The sequence below is a fragment of the Argiope bruennichi genome, chromosome 1, assembly GCF_947563725.1.
Source record: "Argiope bruennichi chromosome 1, qqArgBrue1.1, whole genome shotgun sequence".
Taxonomy (NCBI): domain Eukaryota; kingdom Metazoa; phylum Arthropoda; class Arachnida; order Araneae; family Araneidae; genus Argiope; species Argiope bruennichi.
This window is the reverse complement of record NC_079151.1, coordinates 106,240,549-106,259,673: the sequence shown is the minus strand read 5'-3', so window position 1 is coordinate 106,259,673 and position 19,125 is coordinate 106,240,549. Positions and strand designations below refer to the sequence as shown.

Sequence of the window (19,125 nt, the reverse complement as noted above, 5' to 3'; positions counted from 1 at the left end):
TTATTCAATATGATTCATATATTTACAAACAAATTAATTCAAAGCATTTCTTTTATCCTTATAAAGGAACATTTGATTATTGATATATTACTTAAGTTTTATTTATGAGTAGTTAAGATTTTGAAAATTTAAGTGTAAGGAAAAAAAAAAAATGTTTGTTATGTTTGTGAAAAATAAATTGAATTTTAATTTTAGTATTCAACATTTTAAATGCTCTTAGAGATGTATATCTTATGTCTGCATTTTTGAAGTTCAATTTTAAGATCTCTTAAAATGTTTTGCTTATTTTAGTTACACAATTTTCAAGAATTATTCAATTCATATGTAGCTGATGCCCAAAATTTGAAAGACAGCATTCACCACCATGATATGCCTGTTGAAAAGAAATTATTTATGCCTACAGGAAAGCCTTTGGTATATCTTTTTAGTAAAATTCTGTTTATATCATATTTTTGATAAGAGTAATAACGATATTTTGTTATCCCTTTTTTTTTTTAATTCTACAAAAATTATGTAATTATTTAATGTGATTCAATTTATATGATGGTTTTTGAATGTAAAATATTTAAAACTAAGATTTACAATGTATAATGCCTATGTAATTAAAAAACAAATACCATGAATATTTTATCCCTCATTTTTAAATTTTAACATTTGTCACTGTTTAAAAATTTTCTTCTAAAGTTATTATTTTATTGTTATCATATTATTTATTTATTAATTTTCAACTTTCTTCTATTTTTACTTCATATAATTCTTCTAATAACAGGATACGAATAATTATAGAATTTGTTCATCGTTACATCCTCCAAAACTTAATGGTTAATGTATTTAGAGGCTGATTCAGTACTATTTATTCCATCCTTAAGAGTAATTTTAAGTCAATTAAGAGTCAATGAATGTTCATCAGTACTCATCCATTCATGTACATTCTTTATCAAAGTGTCCTAATCAGATTGGAGTATCCAACTATACTAACTATATGGTTATCATCTCTGTACTGAATTTCTTACAAATAATGAAGCAAGCATTGACTGAACATCAATAAAAACAATGAGTTTAAAATTTATAATTTTTAGTTAATGCAAAAACAGTATCTCTTAAAACAGAATGGTAGATATTTTATTTATAACTAGTTTCTCATCTGTTCTATATTTCACATTTTTTTTTTACTTATTTGATTTATAAACTTTTAAATTTTACTGACTTTACAATAGTAAAATAATATGCTTGTTTTTACATATTTTCCCCACACTTGTTTATCCAAACTTAATCAAAAATTTGGTTTATTGCATTTTCAGATTTGAAGTATTGCAGGAAAATTAGAATTAAAAGAATTTATTAAGTTGTCATTGCTCTTTCAGAAATATTTAAAATGAACATTTTTTTCCTTTAGATATTTATCTTTACTCAGAATTCCTAATATAGACTGTCCACATAAGACTCTTAATGTTAGTTGTTAATAATTTATATATTATACATCAGTTTGAGCTATCTTTTTTTTGGAAAGGGTGGGATGGCCTGATGAGATTCTTCTTTCTTTTCTTAAAGTTGTGATATTGCCTTTAAAGGTTAAAAAATCACTTAGATGTATCCTATTTTTTTTCTGGAAATTAAAAGTGTTGTTACTTTTTTAGGATTTGAAGAAGATTCATATTTCTGTTGTTGGAGACAAAAATATTAAAGTGGAGAAACGTTATATAAAAGTATATAACTATCTACAATACTCATTTATTTAGTTAAACATTAAGAATATTTTTAATTATTTTACAATTTTTGTATATTTTTGAAGATTGATTGGAATTCCAAAAGTAGACAAGAACCAATTAAACAAGACAAATGCAGGTACTGTTTAATAAATTACATTATGCCTTTGTATTATGAAATTTAAAACTGATATATGTATTCATTTCATAAAGACTTGAAATAATTCATTTGAAAATATAATTAAAATACAGATTTATCAATTTTATCATATTTACTTGCATATGTAAATTTATGTACTTGTGAAACTCAATAAACCATTATTCGACTCGACCAGTATATTATGGAAAAACAGAGAGTCAATTTATATAGAATAAAATAAAACTTTCAATTATATCTATGTATTTTAGAATAACAATAACAAATTTTAGTTTAAAATTGACAGAAACATTACATACTGTAAAAGACAAATTTATTATACGTTACAAAATAATAATAATAATAATAATAACAAGCAGAATTTTCTGTATATGTGTAAAATAAAAGTAGTTTTTAAACATAATTGCAAAAAAAATTAATTAAGTATTAAGTTATAACTATAACTTACATTATTACTTATAGAGACTGAAATTAGTAGTGTATGGATCTATTGTAGGTATATAAATAAAACGAAACATTTTTCTGTTTCATTGACTTTTTAAGATACTTGATTCTTAACTTGATACTTTGATTCAACAACTGTAACAATTTATACTGTCTCATTTAAGTTATTGGAAGATATAATAATCTGAGATTGTCTTTCAATGTTTCAGTCCATTTTTAAAAATGTACTTTTTTTATTTCCCACCTGAAATTCTATCTTATCAAATTGACTCTGTATTAACAGTCTGTCCTCCTTTATGATCTTACAATTTCTATAGTGAAAGGAAAAAAAGAAAACCTTTCTTGTTAATAAAATTTAAAGTTATAAATAATAAAAAATAATAAATAAAATAATTAAAAACAATTTTTATTAAATTTTTTACTCATGAAACTGAATAATTTGAAATATAGTTTCTTTTCAATTTTTTTATTAATATGATTTAATTTATATATATAGAGAGATAAAAATTCAAAGAGATAAAACATTTTTTAAGTATATTTAAAGCTTTGTCAATACATTTATTCAGTTCACTCCTTTATATATTTGATAATAAATTTTTAGTGACTTTCACCCCTTTAATATATGATAATTTTGATGAAGAAATATATTGTTCTTTTCTAATTGATATGTAATTGATTGTGTTCAGTTTTATATTAAGAACTTTTAAAAGAATTTTAATTTGTTTAGCCAATATGAGATCTGAAGCTGAAAGGTTTCTTTATAATCACTTTGAAAATATGTATAATTGCAGTGCGAAATCAAAATTAATTTCGAAATTAATTATTCTTTACTTTTCAAAAAGCTTTCTTTTATACATCTTTGACAGATAAGCAATTTTAGATTTATCAAACAGCCCCAATTTTTCTTTATATTTTTATCATGCTCTTTCCTTTTAAAAAAAAAAAAAAAAAAAAAAAAAAAACAGAATTTTTGAAGTTGTTTATGACATGGTATATACTTATAAATTTTAAAAGAATAGTTAAATTATGCAGTATTAAAAGTACAATTGTTAGTATGACAGTTCTGCCTGATTGTCTCTCAAAAGGTAAATAATTTTTGAGAAGCTAATTTCTTTAAGATGACAAATTGAATACTGTGTTCTAATTTTTTTTTTTTTTTTTGCCCGACTTTCTACCAAAAAAACTATTATAATACTTATTATCCATTTCATATTATGATAAATTTTTATAGCAATGCTGCCAACTTCAAAAATCTGTGGGCTGAAAAAATGTTTAAAAACTTGGTTCATCTACTACAAGCTATCAAGCCAAAAATTGATTGTGAAAAAAAGTTCATGGAAATAAGGTATGAGAAATGAAAGGGAATGAAATTGCAAATTTATCAATGTTATTAAATAGTAAATTTGATTTTAAAATGCAATGTTTGTATATTTCTATAATTACTAATCATAGGAATAATTGAAAATGTGCATTCTTTAAACATCAGAAATTGTTATTTTTTCCTTTCTGTTTGCTATTGTAAGCTTACATCAAAATAGGAAGTACAAAGATAAATAAATAACTATTTACTTTTTAATTATGTTTGCTCTACTTATCTTATCTAACTTTTAATAAATTTTAGCCAAAAATAACTGCTTATTTTTATCTTTGTACTACAACACTGATTTCAAGGAACAATAACTGATGGTAACATTTTATGTCTGTCATAACTCTTTTTTTTTAATTCTTGAATGCAAGTTTTTGCTCTGTATTACTTTGTGGTGTATAGATTGATGCATACTTTTGCATTGAACTAATGGGTACTTAAATTTGCTTTATGGTATTGTGTGTTGAGAATGAAAACTATTTTAATATTCATTTATTTTATTATTTTTAGTGAAAACGAGACAGTTTTACAACTTAAATCTGTTTATTGCATAAGAATAAAGAGCAATTTGATTTTAAAGATGAATTCAGATTTTAATTCTTCTACTTTTGTATTTTTTAACAGTTACTAAAATTAATATTGTTAATAAAACATAACTGAAGATGCTATTAAATTTTGAAGTGATAATAATGACCTCTAAACATTATTTAATATTTATTACCTTAACTAAACTATAAAAACTAGAATTTAACTAAATTACTAATATTTCTCAAATTAAATTATAAAAGCATTGATAGTGAAATTAAAACTCCTTGGAGTAAGTGATGTGACAGTGAATTATATCGTGATGTGACAGTGAATTATATCATTCATTTTTCTTGTATTGCTCTACTTTTTAATTTTTGCTTTATGTAAATTTTTCCAGATTTCTCATGAAATGCATTGAATTAAATCTTTGGAAACCAACTTTATCAGATGAAAAATTATATGTTAAAATTCTGGATGAATTACAAGAAATGTTGTCATTTGAGGAAAAAGATGTAAACTTATTTTCTCTCTTTATTCTTTAAATAATTATTATTAGGTTAATAACTCTTATTCTCTTAAAATAGTTGCAACAAAAACAAAAACATGAAATCAATAAAAAAAAAAATCAGTTGGATAAAATTTTGAGCCATCATATTTTAATTACTCATTTTCAATGTATTACATTTTTGCTCATCTCAACTGTTTTTGTTGATCGTATTTTCTACATAAAAAAAAATATAACATAGAAATAAATTATCACATATTTAAAAAGTTTTTTTAAATATTAATTTTTCTAGAAATAAATAATATTTCCCAAAATCATATAATAGCTTTCTTTTTAAAGAACTCAGTAATTAAAAAAGAAATCAAAGCATTAAAAATGTTAAATAATTGAATGGAAGTATTTAAAAAATGTTGATGTATTAAATATTTTGACTGAATAAATATCTGACTGATAACAGTTAGATATCAGATATCATAGACTGGCTAGATTTTATTTAGCCATTTCAGAGAAATATTAATTATAGAAATTTCAATTTGTGGTGCATTGTGATTTTGTTAGAGTTCTGGTAGTCAGGTCCAAGTTAATTTATGGAATGAAATCAGTCTTTGAATAGATGAAAAAAAAAATAATTGTAATGAATTAATTTATTTGCTTATGCCAGTGAAATATTTTCACAGGTACTGAACAGTGGAGCTCAAAGGGTTAACAGTCTTATGGTCCAACCACATTTAATTAAAATGTAACTTTACTATCAAATATCACTGGAACAGTTAGAAATAAATAAGCTTTCGTTTGCAATTATTTCTTTATTATATCTTAATATTTTTTTTTGTTAGATAAAAATAAAAAAAAAAATATTGAATTATAGACTTTGAATATTAAAGTTATTCCTCTTAAATTTTATAAAATCTCTTATGTAAGTATGCAAATTATATACGTATGCATCTAATTTTCCAGTTATTTTCAATTGAAAAAGAAATTACTGATTTGAAAAATCTACGCCATCAGGAGAAAGAAAAATGGATGAATTTATACCATGATCTCATTAAAATTATTGGAAGAAATCATAAATATAAAGGTTATTTCAAACAAATATTTAAGAAGAAAATTCATCCAAATGGTGAAAAAAGATCACAGATTCGTAAGTTATTTAAACAGATGTCATATTTTAGTTTTTAATATATTTTTCAATGTTGTAATGAAAGAAACAATTTAAATAATCAATTTTATATATCAAAACTAGAGAGATTTAAAATTTAAAATTTCTCATTAAAATTTTATAATAGAAAAAATTATTGCATACCTTTCTAATGTTTTTATCGATCAAAACACTTTTTATAATTTGAATTATTCAATATCAAATGTCACAAATTTCAATGAAACAAATTTTATGTTAAAAAACATTTTTAACTAACATTTTGTATGAATTTTGAAATTATAAAATATTTTTCACTAAATTTAATTATCAAATAATAATAATAATGCATATTTCATTATCTGAACTTTGTCACATTTGGAAACTTTTCTTATAACAATTTATTAGAATTTTTTTTTAGTGTGCATTAAACATTATTGTTTGTATACATTAGAGCCAAAACAATAACCTGTTCAATAACACTACTGCCACCTCTGACATGAAAAATAGTTGCAACTCTCCTGCTTGGATGCCATAAGTCCTTAGTAGATGACTAATGACAGATTGGACAAATTATATCAGCAGTGAGCATGCAAAGTCGAGATATTCCGATGTGGTGTTGTTTGATCTGTAAGCTGTCTTTCTATGAAATTCCAAATGTGCTCTATAGGATTCAGATTCGGCGAGTTAGGTAGGAAATTCATCATAATTCTCCTCGAACTACTCCGACACAATTCGAGTCTTGTGACATGTGGCGTTGTCCTGCTGGAAAAACCAGACGCCACGTGCGAGTGCAACTGATTTGCAATTAAGTTGAGATTAATTTCATGGTCTGTCCTATCACAACTATGTGTTCCAGAACCACTCATGAGAATGTCCCCAAAGCATAATGCCGCCACCATCAGCCTGGTTGTAACCTGCTATGCATAAGGGTATAACGGTTCGTTTGGAAGATGGCATACTCTGACACGACCATCGACGCTATGAATGAGAAATCGTGATTCATTTGACCAAGCAGAACTTTCCCACTTATCCATAGTCTAGTCTTGATGTTTCTGAGCCCACTGTAGGTGTATTTGATAGTGATGCTTGGCTAACAGAGGCACATCAGTGGGGTGTCTACTGCAAAGTCCCATATCCAATAGTGTCTGCATTTTCCGAAATATTGCATTGTATTTGGTTGTTAGCTGAGACACTTTCTGTTTGTCGCCAGCATCTTTTTTCTTTAATGATGCGAGGACACTATCAAAAAAATAATGTATATTGCACTACATTGCCGTCTGTTGCCGGTTTAATCGTCATTTATCCACTTTGCTAAATACTAACTACAGCAGGTTGTGGACAACCTATCAATCGTGTAATTTCGGAGATATTCGTTCTGAGTTTTCGGGCCATTGCAATTTGCCCTTTATCAAATTCGCTTAGATCAGCAGCCTTTCCCAACGCTCGCAAAAGTGCAAGAATGATTCCGTCCCTTCTCCAGCAGCATTTATATACCACTCCCACTTTATCACATGCTATTAGCGTCATCTACATGAGTTCATTAGAAAATGTGGGAATGTTCAAAATGTTTTGGCTTTAATTTAATTTCATAAATTTTTTCGGAAAACTTGGAGGAATTTTTTTTTCTATCATTTGCATGCTCATTATTAAAAAGAATTTTGAAATTATTTGACTATATTTTTAATATCGTGTGTACTGATTACAGGTCATTCAAGTAGTGAAAGCTCTGAAAGTGAACAGAACATTGATAGTGATGATGACAAACAAAATGTTGATCTTTCTGATATTGATGAAGAATTGTTGAAAAGAGTGATGCAGCTGCGACTAAAACGGCAGGAAGTTGAACAGAGAATGAAAGAGTATAAAAGAAAAATTCGTTCTATTTCTGTCAAACAAAATGCCATTAAAAGAAAGATACAAAAAAGAGTAGATGCTAAGAATGAAACTTATGAGAAACTAAATAACATACTAGTTAGTAGATCTTTCTGTTAATATGTTACTAATTAATTTCAATTTTTGTTTTAATTATGAAATATTTAAGAGCACCTAAGAAACAGGTGAAATTTTTCTGGGACACATTTCTTTTTGAAAACTTTTATTTATAAATCTTAAATGATTTTGGCACATTTTGCAATATGTTAAAAAATTAACTTATTAAACTGTTTTGATACCTAAATTAAACACTTGTTAGATATTAAAACTTTGGACTGATGGAAAGTTGTATTATATTTTTAAAAGTTAGCAGAAGCTTACAATCTCTTTTTGGATTTTACTCAACATGGTTATATTAAATATTCAATAATTAATATAAATACATTCATGATTGTGTACATTCTTTAAGTATAGTCCTTTTTTTGATTTAAAAAAAAAAGATGCATTTCTAAATATAAAATATTCATTCTGTTGGTTTATAGTGACTAATTTTGATATAAATTACTCAAATTCAATTTTGAAACAAAATCTAGCTTATTCTATTTTTATTAAAACATTACAAATAGATTTTGCATGGATATCAGCTTTAGAAAATAAATAAGCATAATAAATAAAAATAGGAATTGAATTAAAAAGATAATGGCACGTAATTAACATTTCCATTAATTAAAGAAATATTGCATTTCATTTGTATAATAACCTATGAAGTTACAATAATATATCTTATGTGCCTTTTATGAAAAATATTTGAAATTTAAATTTGTTTTTTTAGAAACAGCATTCATTTACATTTTTGCTAAATTATATTTTATTCCAGTATTTTAATTTTTAATCTTCAAAATTATAAACTTGGAACCAACTTTCTTTAATATTTTCATTATAATGATAGATTTTAAATAGTTTGTTTCTTACAATGATTGTGTTGTACCCTATTTAACGTTTGTATAATTTGTTGAAAATTCAAAATGTAAATTGGCAATATTGTCAGATTATTTCGATTTACAATATGTATCCAAGTTAGCATTGCTATTATTAATAAATAAAATAGCAATAAAAAATTCTTAAAAAGGTATATTTTTTTTACAGGATTCTCGGAAGCAGATGTGTGATAGATTAATTTGGCCTTTAGTGTTGTATCCAGGAAATATTCATTCTGATTATATTTCTACTCCAAATAGCAATCTGGGAGAGCAAAAGCAACTATTGCAACACGAAATGTTTAGAATATATGGGACTGTCAATGAAAAATTGAAAGCTGTTAATAACTATGTCAGAGTGTCATTACTTTTACTAACTACCAATGTAGTTACAATGGAGATTCAAGATATGATAGATGCAGCATCAGTTTTCTTTTCTCTTGTACAGTCTGTTTCAGTTTCTACTGATGAATATTTTGAAAGCCTCAGACACACTGAATCTTTAAGTAGCTTGAAGGGAGATTTAGAGGCAGACAAAGAAGAATCTTCCACTTTCATTGAGGATATTCTTGAAACTGTTGCAGAATCTGTACCACTTTCTGAGACAAGCCTTCAATCAATATCTCAACAAGAATCATCCAGTAAGAAAACTAGCAATGGAAAAGAGATTAGTTCTTCAACATTGGTATCTGAAAAGGATTCTGAGGAACCATTCGATTTGGAAGAGTTGAAAGGCGAGGATTATGAAATTAAAGAACAGGAAGAATTGCGGCCATGGCAAGAAGTTTGCAACGACATTGACTTGCTTGGATTGGCAGATAAAAGTTACCTGCAATCTCAAAACATTAACAGCGTAGTTTCTAATGCTATACCTCAAAAAACGGGTGAAAAAGTGCCTATAGATAGTTCCAAAGATGACGTAGACTATTACAGGCGTCCATTTACATATCATACATCAGAAAATGTGCAGAAAACTTGTTATACAGATCCTGCAGATACTTCTGATTCTGAAAGTGATACAGAACTAAATCAAAGACACAACGATCTCAAAAATGGACAAGAACCAGATTATCCTACATTTCCTCATGGTGGTCTTTTATTGAATATCTCTGTATTAAGGGACATGGAAAAATCAGATCCAAGATCTTACCCTTATACAGATTTTTACCAAGAAATTGAATTCCACGAAGAGCTAACAGTAGCTCCCGTTGCTATACATATAGAACCTGCTCGAACTGCAGACATGGATATTCTTTATAATTTTATTCCAACATCCTTTTCAGGTTTTATTCTTGTAAATTCTAATAATATTGGTAAAATTTTAAAATTTTACAGTCGATTGAAAGCAGCACCAAAAGAATTAGAACAAGAATTAAAGTAAGTTTTTTTCTGAAAAATATTCTATAGCAGGTATATTGCCGATTGATGTTTCCTTTTAAAACTTACAAAAAGGATGAACTATTGTTGCATTATAAAGAAAAACCAACATACATATGCTTGATTATATATGGAATAAAATGTATGAAATTGGGATTTTTTTTCCTGGAATCTGAGAATATAGATTTTTTATATAAAATTTTGCAATTTTCCCGTTTATCTAACCAACTCTTTTAATTCAATTCTTTAATTTATTTTTTCCGTTTATCTAATAAATAGTTACCCCAAAAATTTCTCTCATACTTTCTGATGAAGGTGTTATTTTCCCCTCCCGCAAAAGTTTTTGGATCTTGCATAAAGTGAAGAATGCCTTACACGATTGACGTGCAATAGCTATGAAATATTGACTTTTGTCACGAGTTTAACATTTATACTGAATCTATCGTGTGATCCTTGGCAAGGTTTTTTTTTTTTTTTTTTTTTTTTTTTTTTTTTGACGATTAATGCCTGGAATGCGGTTAATTTTATCCAAAATCAAATCTGTGTTTTAGACGTGTTTCCCCCAATCAATTAAAACCAAAATTTGACATTGCAATTGCATTGAACTGCAATTGTAGTCGCAAAATCATACACCAAATTTGATTATAATTCATTGTCATTGTCTTTTTGAATTATCGCGTTTATCTGTTTCTGAAAATACAGACCGATATATGGTCACTCCTTTGTCTGATTTAACTGAATAGTTGATAGGTTCTAATCTAGATATTAAATCTGTGTATTGAATTTTATTTTATCTAGTTCTTTAGGTTTTGTAGTTATGTTAACTTATATTCGAACAGTCGGGCGAATAGACTACCTCTGAATGGATTCTGCACAATATTTGATGGAAATCTACAGATTTGATATAAAAATCTTATGCTACATTTCATCCAATCAACTTAAAGCGTTTTCACATTGTCTTTGTCACCAACTGAAATAATGCCAAAAATTCGTTTCATTTTGGGGAAGTCTAAAACTTAGAAATTCGTCAAAAACTCAAGTTCGAATTTTTTTGGCGATTATAATGTTTTCTCTAAAGTTTGGATCCTAGACAGTAAAAAAGCATCCTCCCCTTTTTTTATTATTAATCTTTTCATACGCAGAATAATTCTTTCAAAAGAATTAAAAATTCAATTTCAGTTAATGATTAAATCATATATAAAAATCTTCAAATATTTGAAAAAATTAAACTTTGGGGATTTTAAAATGAATTTGAAAGCAGTAATTTCGTATTTATATGTAATTTCATATTTAAATAGTTATTGTCATGCAAACATATTTCAAATAATGTAAAAATGTTTTGCAGTTAAAACGTAATTATTTTTAAAAATTTAAATATCACCATGCAAAATTTTTCAAAAGATTTCTTGTTTGTTGTTGAAGTTGACTGAATGTTTGCTATTTTCGTAATTCTTATTACTGTTTATTTCTTTAAAATAAACAGTTACTCTGAGATGTATCAGAAGTATCTTCTCTAAGTTACTTGAATAGATACAGGTCTTCTCTTGAATTAATATATATATATATATATATACTAGCCGCCTTTGGCGACCAGCCGGTTCGCCAATCTTAATGTTCGTTAAAATTTTCATAATTAAATATTTTATGCAATTCCTACTTTAATAGCTTCTTCATCAAAATATTTTAAAACTTCAAATTTTGATAGGCATATAATTCACTCATAATATAATAAACGCCTTCAGTCATAACGTAATATGTATCTCTCTCATTTTCTGTTGGCTCCCATAGAATTTATACTTTAAATTAAAGTGGAAAGGATTAATCTGCAATTAATATAATGATATTTTTTACTGAAGCAAAGCATTTTTTTTTAATAATATGATTACTGATAATAGAGTCACTGAGCGTTTAAACTTTATGGGCACTAAAGAATATCTTTCTTAAGTTATGTAATGTCTCAAGAATTTGTCATTAAAATAACCAGTCGAACCCACATTTTGGGGGGCTCGGCCGGGATTTGCTAGGGGTATTCACGAGAAAGGCCGAGCCCCCAAAAATGTGGGAAAAGGCAACGACCAGCATTAATATGTGAAATATATTTATTAAGATTAAAGTACAAAGGACAAAACATTACTACATAGAACATAAAAGATACATGAGCGTGAGCTGCACGTCTTGCAGTCTCACTACCCAACTCTCGTCTGCCAATAATGGCGGGAAAGCATCACCTGATTAATGACGTGACGCAACATGGCCAGCATGGCGCCATACAGGATACGGGATCTGTCAGCGCTTCCCATATATATATATATATATATATATATATATATATATATATATATATATATATATATATATATATATATATGTATGTATGTATGTATATCTCCCTCTAATTCCTAGTAAATAAAAAAAATTATGAGCGTTCAAAATCATGTAATTAAATTTCTTTTTTATCAGTTGATATTTTATTTGTTTATTTAATATTCCTATAAAAATGTATAAGATCTGTAAGGAATTTCTGCTAATTCAGCAGATTTTACAATTAAGAAAGACCGTATATAAAGTATAGTATTAAAAATTTCTGAAAATTTATATATATTTTACAACAACATTTTGCAGATTATTAGAGAATAAAGTTATGACGACAAAGCGTGCTCTTAATTTTAAGCATCAAGATTTAATAAAAGAAAGGCGTGAACTGTATGGTGCAATGAAATCTACATTCAACCACGTTATTGATTTGGATCTCCTCCAGGATACTATTGAAAATCCACTTTTGCATATTAAAAAGGCAGAATTTAAAACTGAGCTAGACAACATGAAGAGCAAGTTAAAGAAAATGAAAGTAAGTATTTTAAGTGCTGAACATAATTTTACATTCACTGCAGAACTAGATTTCGATCTCTTGCTGTTCAACTATGAGAATAATTTAAGAAAATATTAATGTTATGGATATAGCTAGAGATTTCCTTTTGATTTCTTTAGTAAATAACCATCTGGAACTAAAGGAAGCTGTATTTAGTTTAAAATCAATAATTTAATGGTACTGATAAGATAAAGACACAATTTCCTTCTAAAGTTTTCAGTATTTAAATGTTAATATTGTAGCAGATTGTGATGCGCGAGGATAGAATTTGGGACCTTGTGGTTCGCAGCCCAGTGTAGCGGATTGAGATGTGCGAGGATAGAACCTGGAGCCTTGTGGTTCGCAGTCCAGTAACATAACCATTATGTAAAAGCAATTGCTCGTGTAGCGTAGTTGTTAACTGTCTTATATGCTATTCACTACATCAATAACATGACCACGATACAAAAGCAATTGTCCGGGTAGCGTAGCTGTTAACTGGCTTATAAGCTTTCACCACAGTATTAAATTATTTGATATTATTCATTTAAATCCATCCATAATCCAACTATATCGTATAATCATTAGATTATACTATAATTATTTATTCGAAATTTTGCTACTTATTCAAAAAGTATATCCTTTGCTTTAGAAGGAGGAATAACTTCTTAAGAAATAGCATTTTTCTTCTGTTCCGATTTCCTTCTACTGCAAATGCTTAGTTTATTCTACTCCAATTTTTTATAGAACCACAGGACTGGCCACCCCGAAACTTCCTCGTATACTCTAAAATAAAGGTATTATCCCTTTTTCATGCAGGTGTCGTTCTCGTTATCTGACCGCGGTTCAAAATTACGAGGTCCGTCCCAAAATTTCCCTAGTGTTTCTTCAAACGGGACGTTAATATAATTAAACTAAACTAATCCTTTTTTCATATCTTCCAACATCTACAGAATTTCTGTAGGAAATTATGTGAATACTACAGAATTATAGATATACGGAAAGCTACAAAAAACATCAAAAAGACAATTTACCCGAATATTCGTTCTCAATAATACGGATAGCGAAAATAGTTCTAACATGGTTGGAAGAAAAAAAAAAAAAAAAAAAAAGGAATCCTGTTTCAGCATGAATACAAAAACACTGGAGCCAATCTTCGTTACAAAAATGAGTATAGGATTTGTTTATAATGTTAAACTGAGCAATAATGACTTTAAAAAGCAAAAGTGATAGCTAATCGATAAAACAAAGTTATAAATCTGTAACAAATAGTGTTAATTTGTTGAATCAACAAAACTGTGTTGTGTGATTTTTTAAAAAATTGTTTCACTTAGATATTTAGTTAATAATAAATTTCTATTAAATATTTTTTGAATAATATTTGTAAATATTTATTTAAAAATTAATTATTTATTATTATTATAAAAATTGTTTTAAAATTAAACTAAATATTTGTTTTAAAATTAATTAAAATTAATATTCTTTAGAAATATCTATTCTTCAAAAATTTGTTGATGCTATGTTATATGTAACATATCGGTAAGAAATGTTATTGTTAAATGGGAACCAATGTTGCAGGGTATGCCTTTTCTCTTCCCATAAAATTGTAACATCTTTCGATTTTAAAGGAATCTGAAGCACTTGCTCAAAGAGCTCTAGACCAACTTCGATTTGAAGACACTCAGATATGCTATGAATTACTTGAATTACGAAAGGAATTTAAAATGTTAGATGAAGGTTATTCTAAATGCCAGGTGCTTCCTGTAAGTACAATATTTTATACTGAAGATTTTTTTTTTTTTTGCATATCAGTATTGCGCATAATGATTTCACAAAAAGTATTAATTTATAAAATGTTTCCAATCCGTTTTGCATAATTTGGTTTTAATATAGGTGTTGTATCATTTAATTATGGATCATAAGACTTTTTAAGCTGAAAAATGAATTTTACAATCTTTTAAGCATAAAAATTTTAAAGTTAGCTGCTAATTCATAAATTTCTTTAAGATAAAGGTTAAATTTCTTAAGATAAGATTTTCCAAAGCAATTGAAAGTATTTAGTTGGAAATTATGAATTTTGCTGCAGATTTTCATGCAATTTAGAACTCTAAAACATACTTGGAAAATTGATTTAATTTTGATGTATTAGAAGTTATTGATTGTATTTTATCTCAAAATTAGCTTAAGGCGTTGAATAAACTTTGATGAATAGTAAATATCCCATTTTACAACCTACATTTTCAACCTAATTATGTAATTTAATTGTTTTCCAAAATGAAGACTAAATCAACTCTGTAATTCTTTTTCCATTTTGTTTCAATATATCTATATTATGTAGGTACTGCATAAATTTTAAGTATTATTTTAATCATATAATATATGTCACTTCATAGATGTACTTAAATTTTCTTAATTCTTACCACAATAAGGGAACAATGATAATTTAGACCTTCTTTCAGTTTGAATTCACTAAAAAAACTCTAGGAATTAATTTGCTAATTGTTAAAATCATTTAACTGTACCATTCTTTATTTTTAAATAGGTGCAGAATTGCTTTCCGTGTTTAATGATTATATAAATATATAAAAATTGTGTTTTCTAGAATAATTTTTTTTTCAATTTATTTTCTTTTAATATATGTAACAAGTATTATATAAAATATTATGAATCATTGATACAAGTTTTATCTTGAATGGACAGAAAAAATTTGGTGTTTTCAAGCAAAATATGAATTTTTAAATTTCCCATTTTTCAGATCAAACAAGAATAATTTTTGGTGTGTTAATTGTTTGTAAATATTTTTTGCAAAATTATTTGAAACAAAAATTTTTATTTTTTCATTGAGTTTAGTTTGAATTTTGATTATGACTGGATTAATGGTTAAAATTTGTTATATGTAGCAGAAAACAAAGAAATTTTGCTATGTGTTTAAGTAATACACAATCCATTGTAAGGGTAAGCATTAGAGAAATGAAGTTGTAGATAGAAGCACTGATTTTTTAAAAGACTATTTCAATTACGTATAACTTCTTTCATGTTCTTGCTAACAAGCCACTATGAATAATAAAAATAGTATCCTACTATGTCATCATGAAATGACCATATTCCTTTAAACAGATTCTAACTTAGGGCATTTAAATTAATCACATCAAAAGAATTTACAGTTTACCTAATCATGCATAAAATTAATGGCGATATTCTTTTAAGATTGTTAACACATATAGATTAATTTTTGTAGCATTTTAGATTAAAATAAATATCAGATATCTGAACTAAACGTTTATTATCAAAAAATTACTTAAAAATTGGACCGCGGCAATCTAACAATATGTCCATAGAAGTTTACAAACGTACTTTCTTTTCTTTCGCCACAGAATATCCCCGAACTTGGAATCTCTAGAATTCCCTATCGGTTGAAAGGATATACGTGGGAGTATTTATTAAGAAAAAAAAATTAGTTTACATATACAATAATACACAGAAAAAGTAACTATATAGAATATTATAATGATGAAGGAGGTGTTCGGTGGGGAGTATGAGTAGATGAAATCTATTGAGGTTAATATATTCTAGAGAAGAGTTTGGTTGAGAAATGAAACGAAAATTTATACTGGGCTTGGGTCTGGAGAAATCAATTCCTCGTTCTCTTGTAGGAACCGCACAAGATTTCTAATTTTGACATTGGACATCTTATTTCTCATAATGTTGGTCCACCAGATATTTTCTAGGTCGTGGATGGTTTTTTTGAGATGAAAAGATGTGGTGAGAGGGCAGCTAGTGGCATAATGAAGAGGATCGCCTACTTCGCCGCAGCCACATTGATCCGATCCTTTAATATTGAATCTCTTGAAATATGAAGGGAAAGGGCCATGGCCAGTTGTAAAGATAATGTCAAGCCTGTTCCAAGATGATGGGTTAAAGGACACTTCGGAGATGATTTGATAGATGTTTCTGCCAGTTGAGCCATTGTCCCATTCTTCTTGCCATCGCTGTAGGCTCAATTTATTTAGAATACTTTTCAGATGGCTTCTATGAGCTGGGTATTGAACGGGCGTACCTGTAGACATGGCCTGTTTGGCTAGGGAATCTGCAGCCTCGTTTCCGTTGTGGCCCACATGTGCTTTAACCCATCCTAACTTAATAGAAGGTTGGCGGAGCAGAATGGCTTGAATTTCCTGAGCAATTGGGCTTGAGGTGGAAAATGAGCTGATCGCTTTTAAACTGGACTCACTATCGCTCCATATTTTAGCATTATGATCGAATTTGCTTGCCCATTTACATGCTTCCTTAATGGCCAACAGCTCTGCCTGAAAGACAGAATTCTTTTCGTTCAGTTTGCCGAGCCGCTGATGAGTGATTTGTTCGTTTTGGAAGACGCAGAAGGCAAAGCCGGTTTTTCCCTCGATTTGGGATTCATATGTAAAAATATCCGTCTTGTTTGTAGGTTGGAATTCTTGTTTGAGGGAAATTCTGTCTTCAAGAAAAAAGTTTGAGGGGAAGATTTTTGTATGAGAGCATTTCATCTCGAAGTTCTCAGGATGGAATGATGTATTTTGAAAATGGATAGGTAATTGAAGACGAGTTACTCTTACATAGGTTGCTTCTGCTTGCACTTTGATGTGAAGTGGAAAAATTCCTTCGATAACTTGTAGGATGGTATTCGGAATGCTCCAGAAATACTCAGGATAAATTTTCTTTGTATTGAGATTAGGATTCTTTGTTGACGGGATGAGGAGAGAATAGGCCCAAGCTGATGCTCCATGTAGGATCATTCTCTCGGCAACGGTGACGTAGAGATGACACCTGAATTCTTTTTTCAGACCCCATGTAGAGCCAGCAATTCTGCTGAGATTTTGATATAAGAGAGTCGCCTTCGTTTTGGTGTTGAGGAGGTGAGGAATCCAGTTAAGCTTATTGTCAATGGTAACACCGAGATATTTTAAAGATTGTTGTCTTTTTATTGTTACGTTATTCCATTTAATTGTTGGCCCGTTGACTAATTTGCTTATCAAGATAATACATGATTTGTCTACAGAGATTTGATGTTTGTCGGTCCAGCGCTTGAAGATTGAGAGAGCATCCTGGGCGGCTGATTTCAATTTTGCTCTTGTGGATTCGACTACAATAAAAACAAAGTCATCTGCAAATGCCTGGAAGTGAATGTTGGGTGGCCATTGGCGAGCGGCGAAACAAATCACGCACTGACATAAAAAAGAACAATATCGCCAAACACAACCAGAATTGGCAAAATATCGCCCAAATCCAACACATATTTTTCATCGAAATTCATGAATGTTGAATGAGACAAATTCATCATCTTGAGACAAGCTCCAGTGCATCTAACTAACAAAGGCCACAGCAGGCATCAGGATGCCTGAGATAATGCAAAACCATAGAATATACTCATTATAGTTTAAAAAACAGAACAACTTGGATGGGCATTAGTTCAACATCCTCCATGCAATCTCAATATCTTCAATATAGTTGGACAACTGAAGGCCATACAGCAGAGAAAACGATTTAAAGTTCGCAAGATATATGGAAAAAAAAAAAGATATAATGGCTAGTCTTATTAATTTACATTGGTCTTTCATGTCTTGGAAACTGAGATGACTTCAGTGCAGTTGATAACATGCGTCATTTATTGCGTGATATGTCCAATTCATCATTACTTCTACTTATTAAATTTCATTTCTCTAGAACCTACCGAGTTCCAGTGAACTGTGCAATACTTTTTATTGTTATCTTTGTAATAAGTTTCACTTTATAGCAAAATTTATTGAGTGTTTGATCATTTTCTAAATGTTTCAGAGGATTGGAGTGATTAAAAAGACAGAAGAGAGTTCCGAAAATATGTAAGTGTTTGTGCACAATGAAGAAGAGTAACTATTTTTTCCATTTGTTCATTTTTTTTTGTATTGTTTAGTTATCTTTTCAAAATTTATTAGAAGATGCCTTTACTGAAAAATGAAGATTATTTTGACTAATGTTCCATGTATTTTAAATTTATACTTTAAAGAATATGAGCTTGAATAAAATATTTGTTCCTGATTTATGATTTTTTTTTCTTTTTAATATAGATAAATTTCGATACATAGATTTAACATCTTTAGTGTAAGCACCTGACAAATTTTGAGCCAAATCTAACCAGGAATTGCCCGTCTCCCGGTCTGTACTTTTAGAGACATGCAAACGCAATAACTCAAA

General features: G+C 28.2%; 1 protein-coding gene across 2 annotated transcripts; it reads left to right on the top strand.

The window, feature by feature from the left end:
• The first annotated feature begins 5,724 nt into the window (after positions 1-5,724).
• Positions 5,725-18,865, top strand: LOC129968038 (uncharacterized). 2 transcript variants are annotated; one of them, XM_056081931.1, is made up of 6 exons: positions 5,725-5,847; positions 7,550-7,815; positions 8,863-10,070; positions 12,693-12,918; positions 14,547-14,681; positions 18,730-18,865. In XM_056081931.1, exons 1-6 carry the CDS (start codon positions 5,730-5,732, stop codon positions 18,775-18,777), a joined length of 2,001 nt encoding a protein of 666 aa, XP_055937906.1. In that variant the 5' UTR covers positions 5,725-5,729; the 3' UTR covers positions 18,778-18,865. The 2 variants fall into 2 exon arrangements, with proteins under 2 accessions (XP_055937906.1, XP_055937907.1); XM_056081932.1 differs by lacking the exon at positions 18,730-18,865 and having other exon boundaries at positions 14,497-14,638.
• The last annotated feature ends 260 nt before the right edge of the window (positions 18,866-19,125 follow it).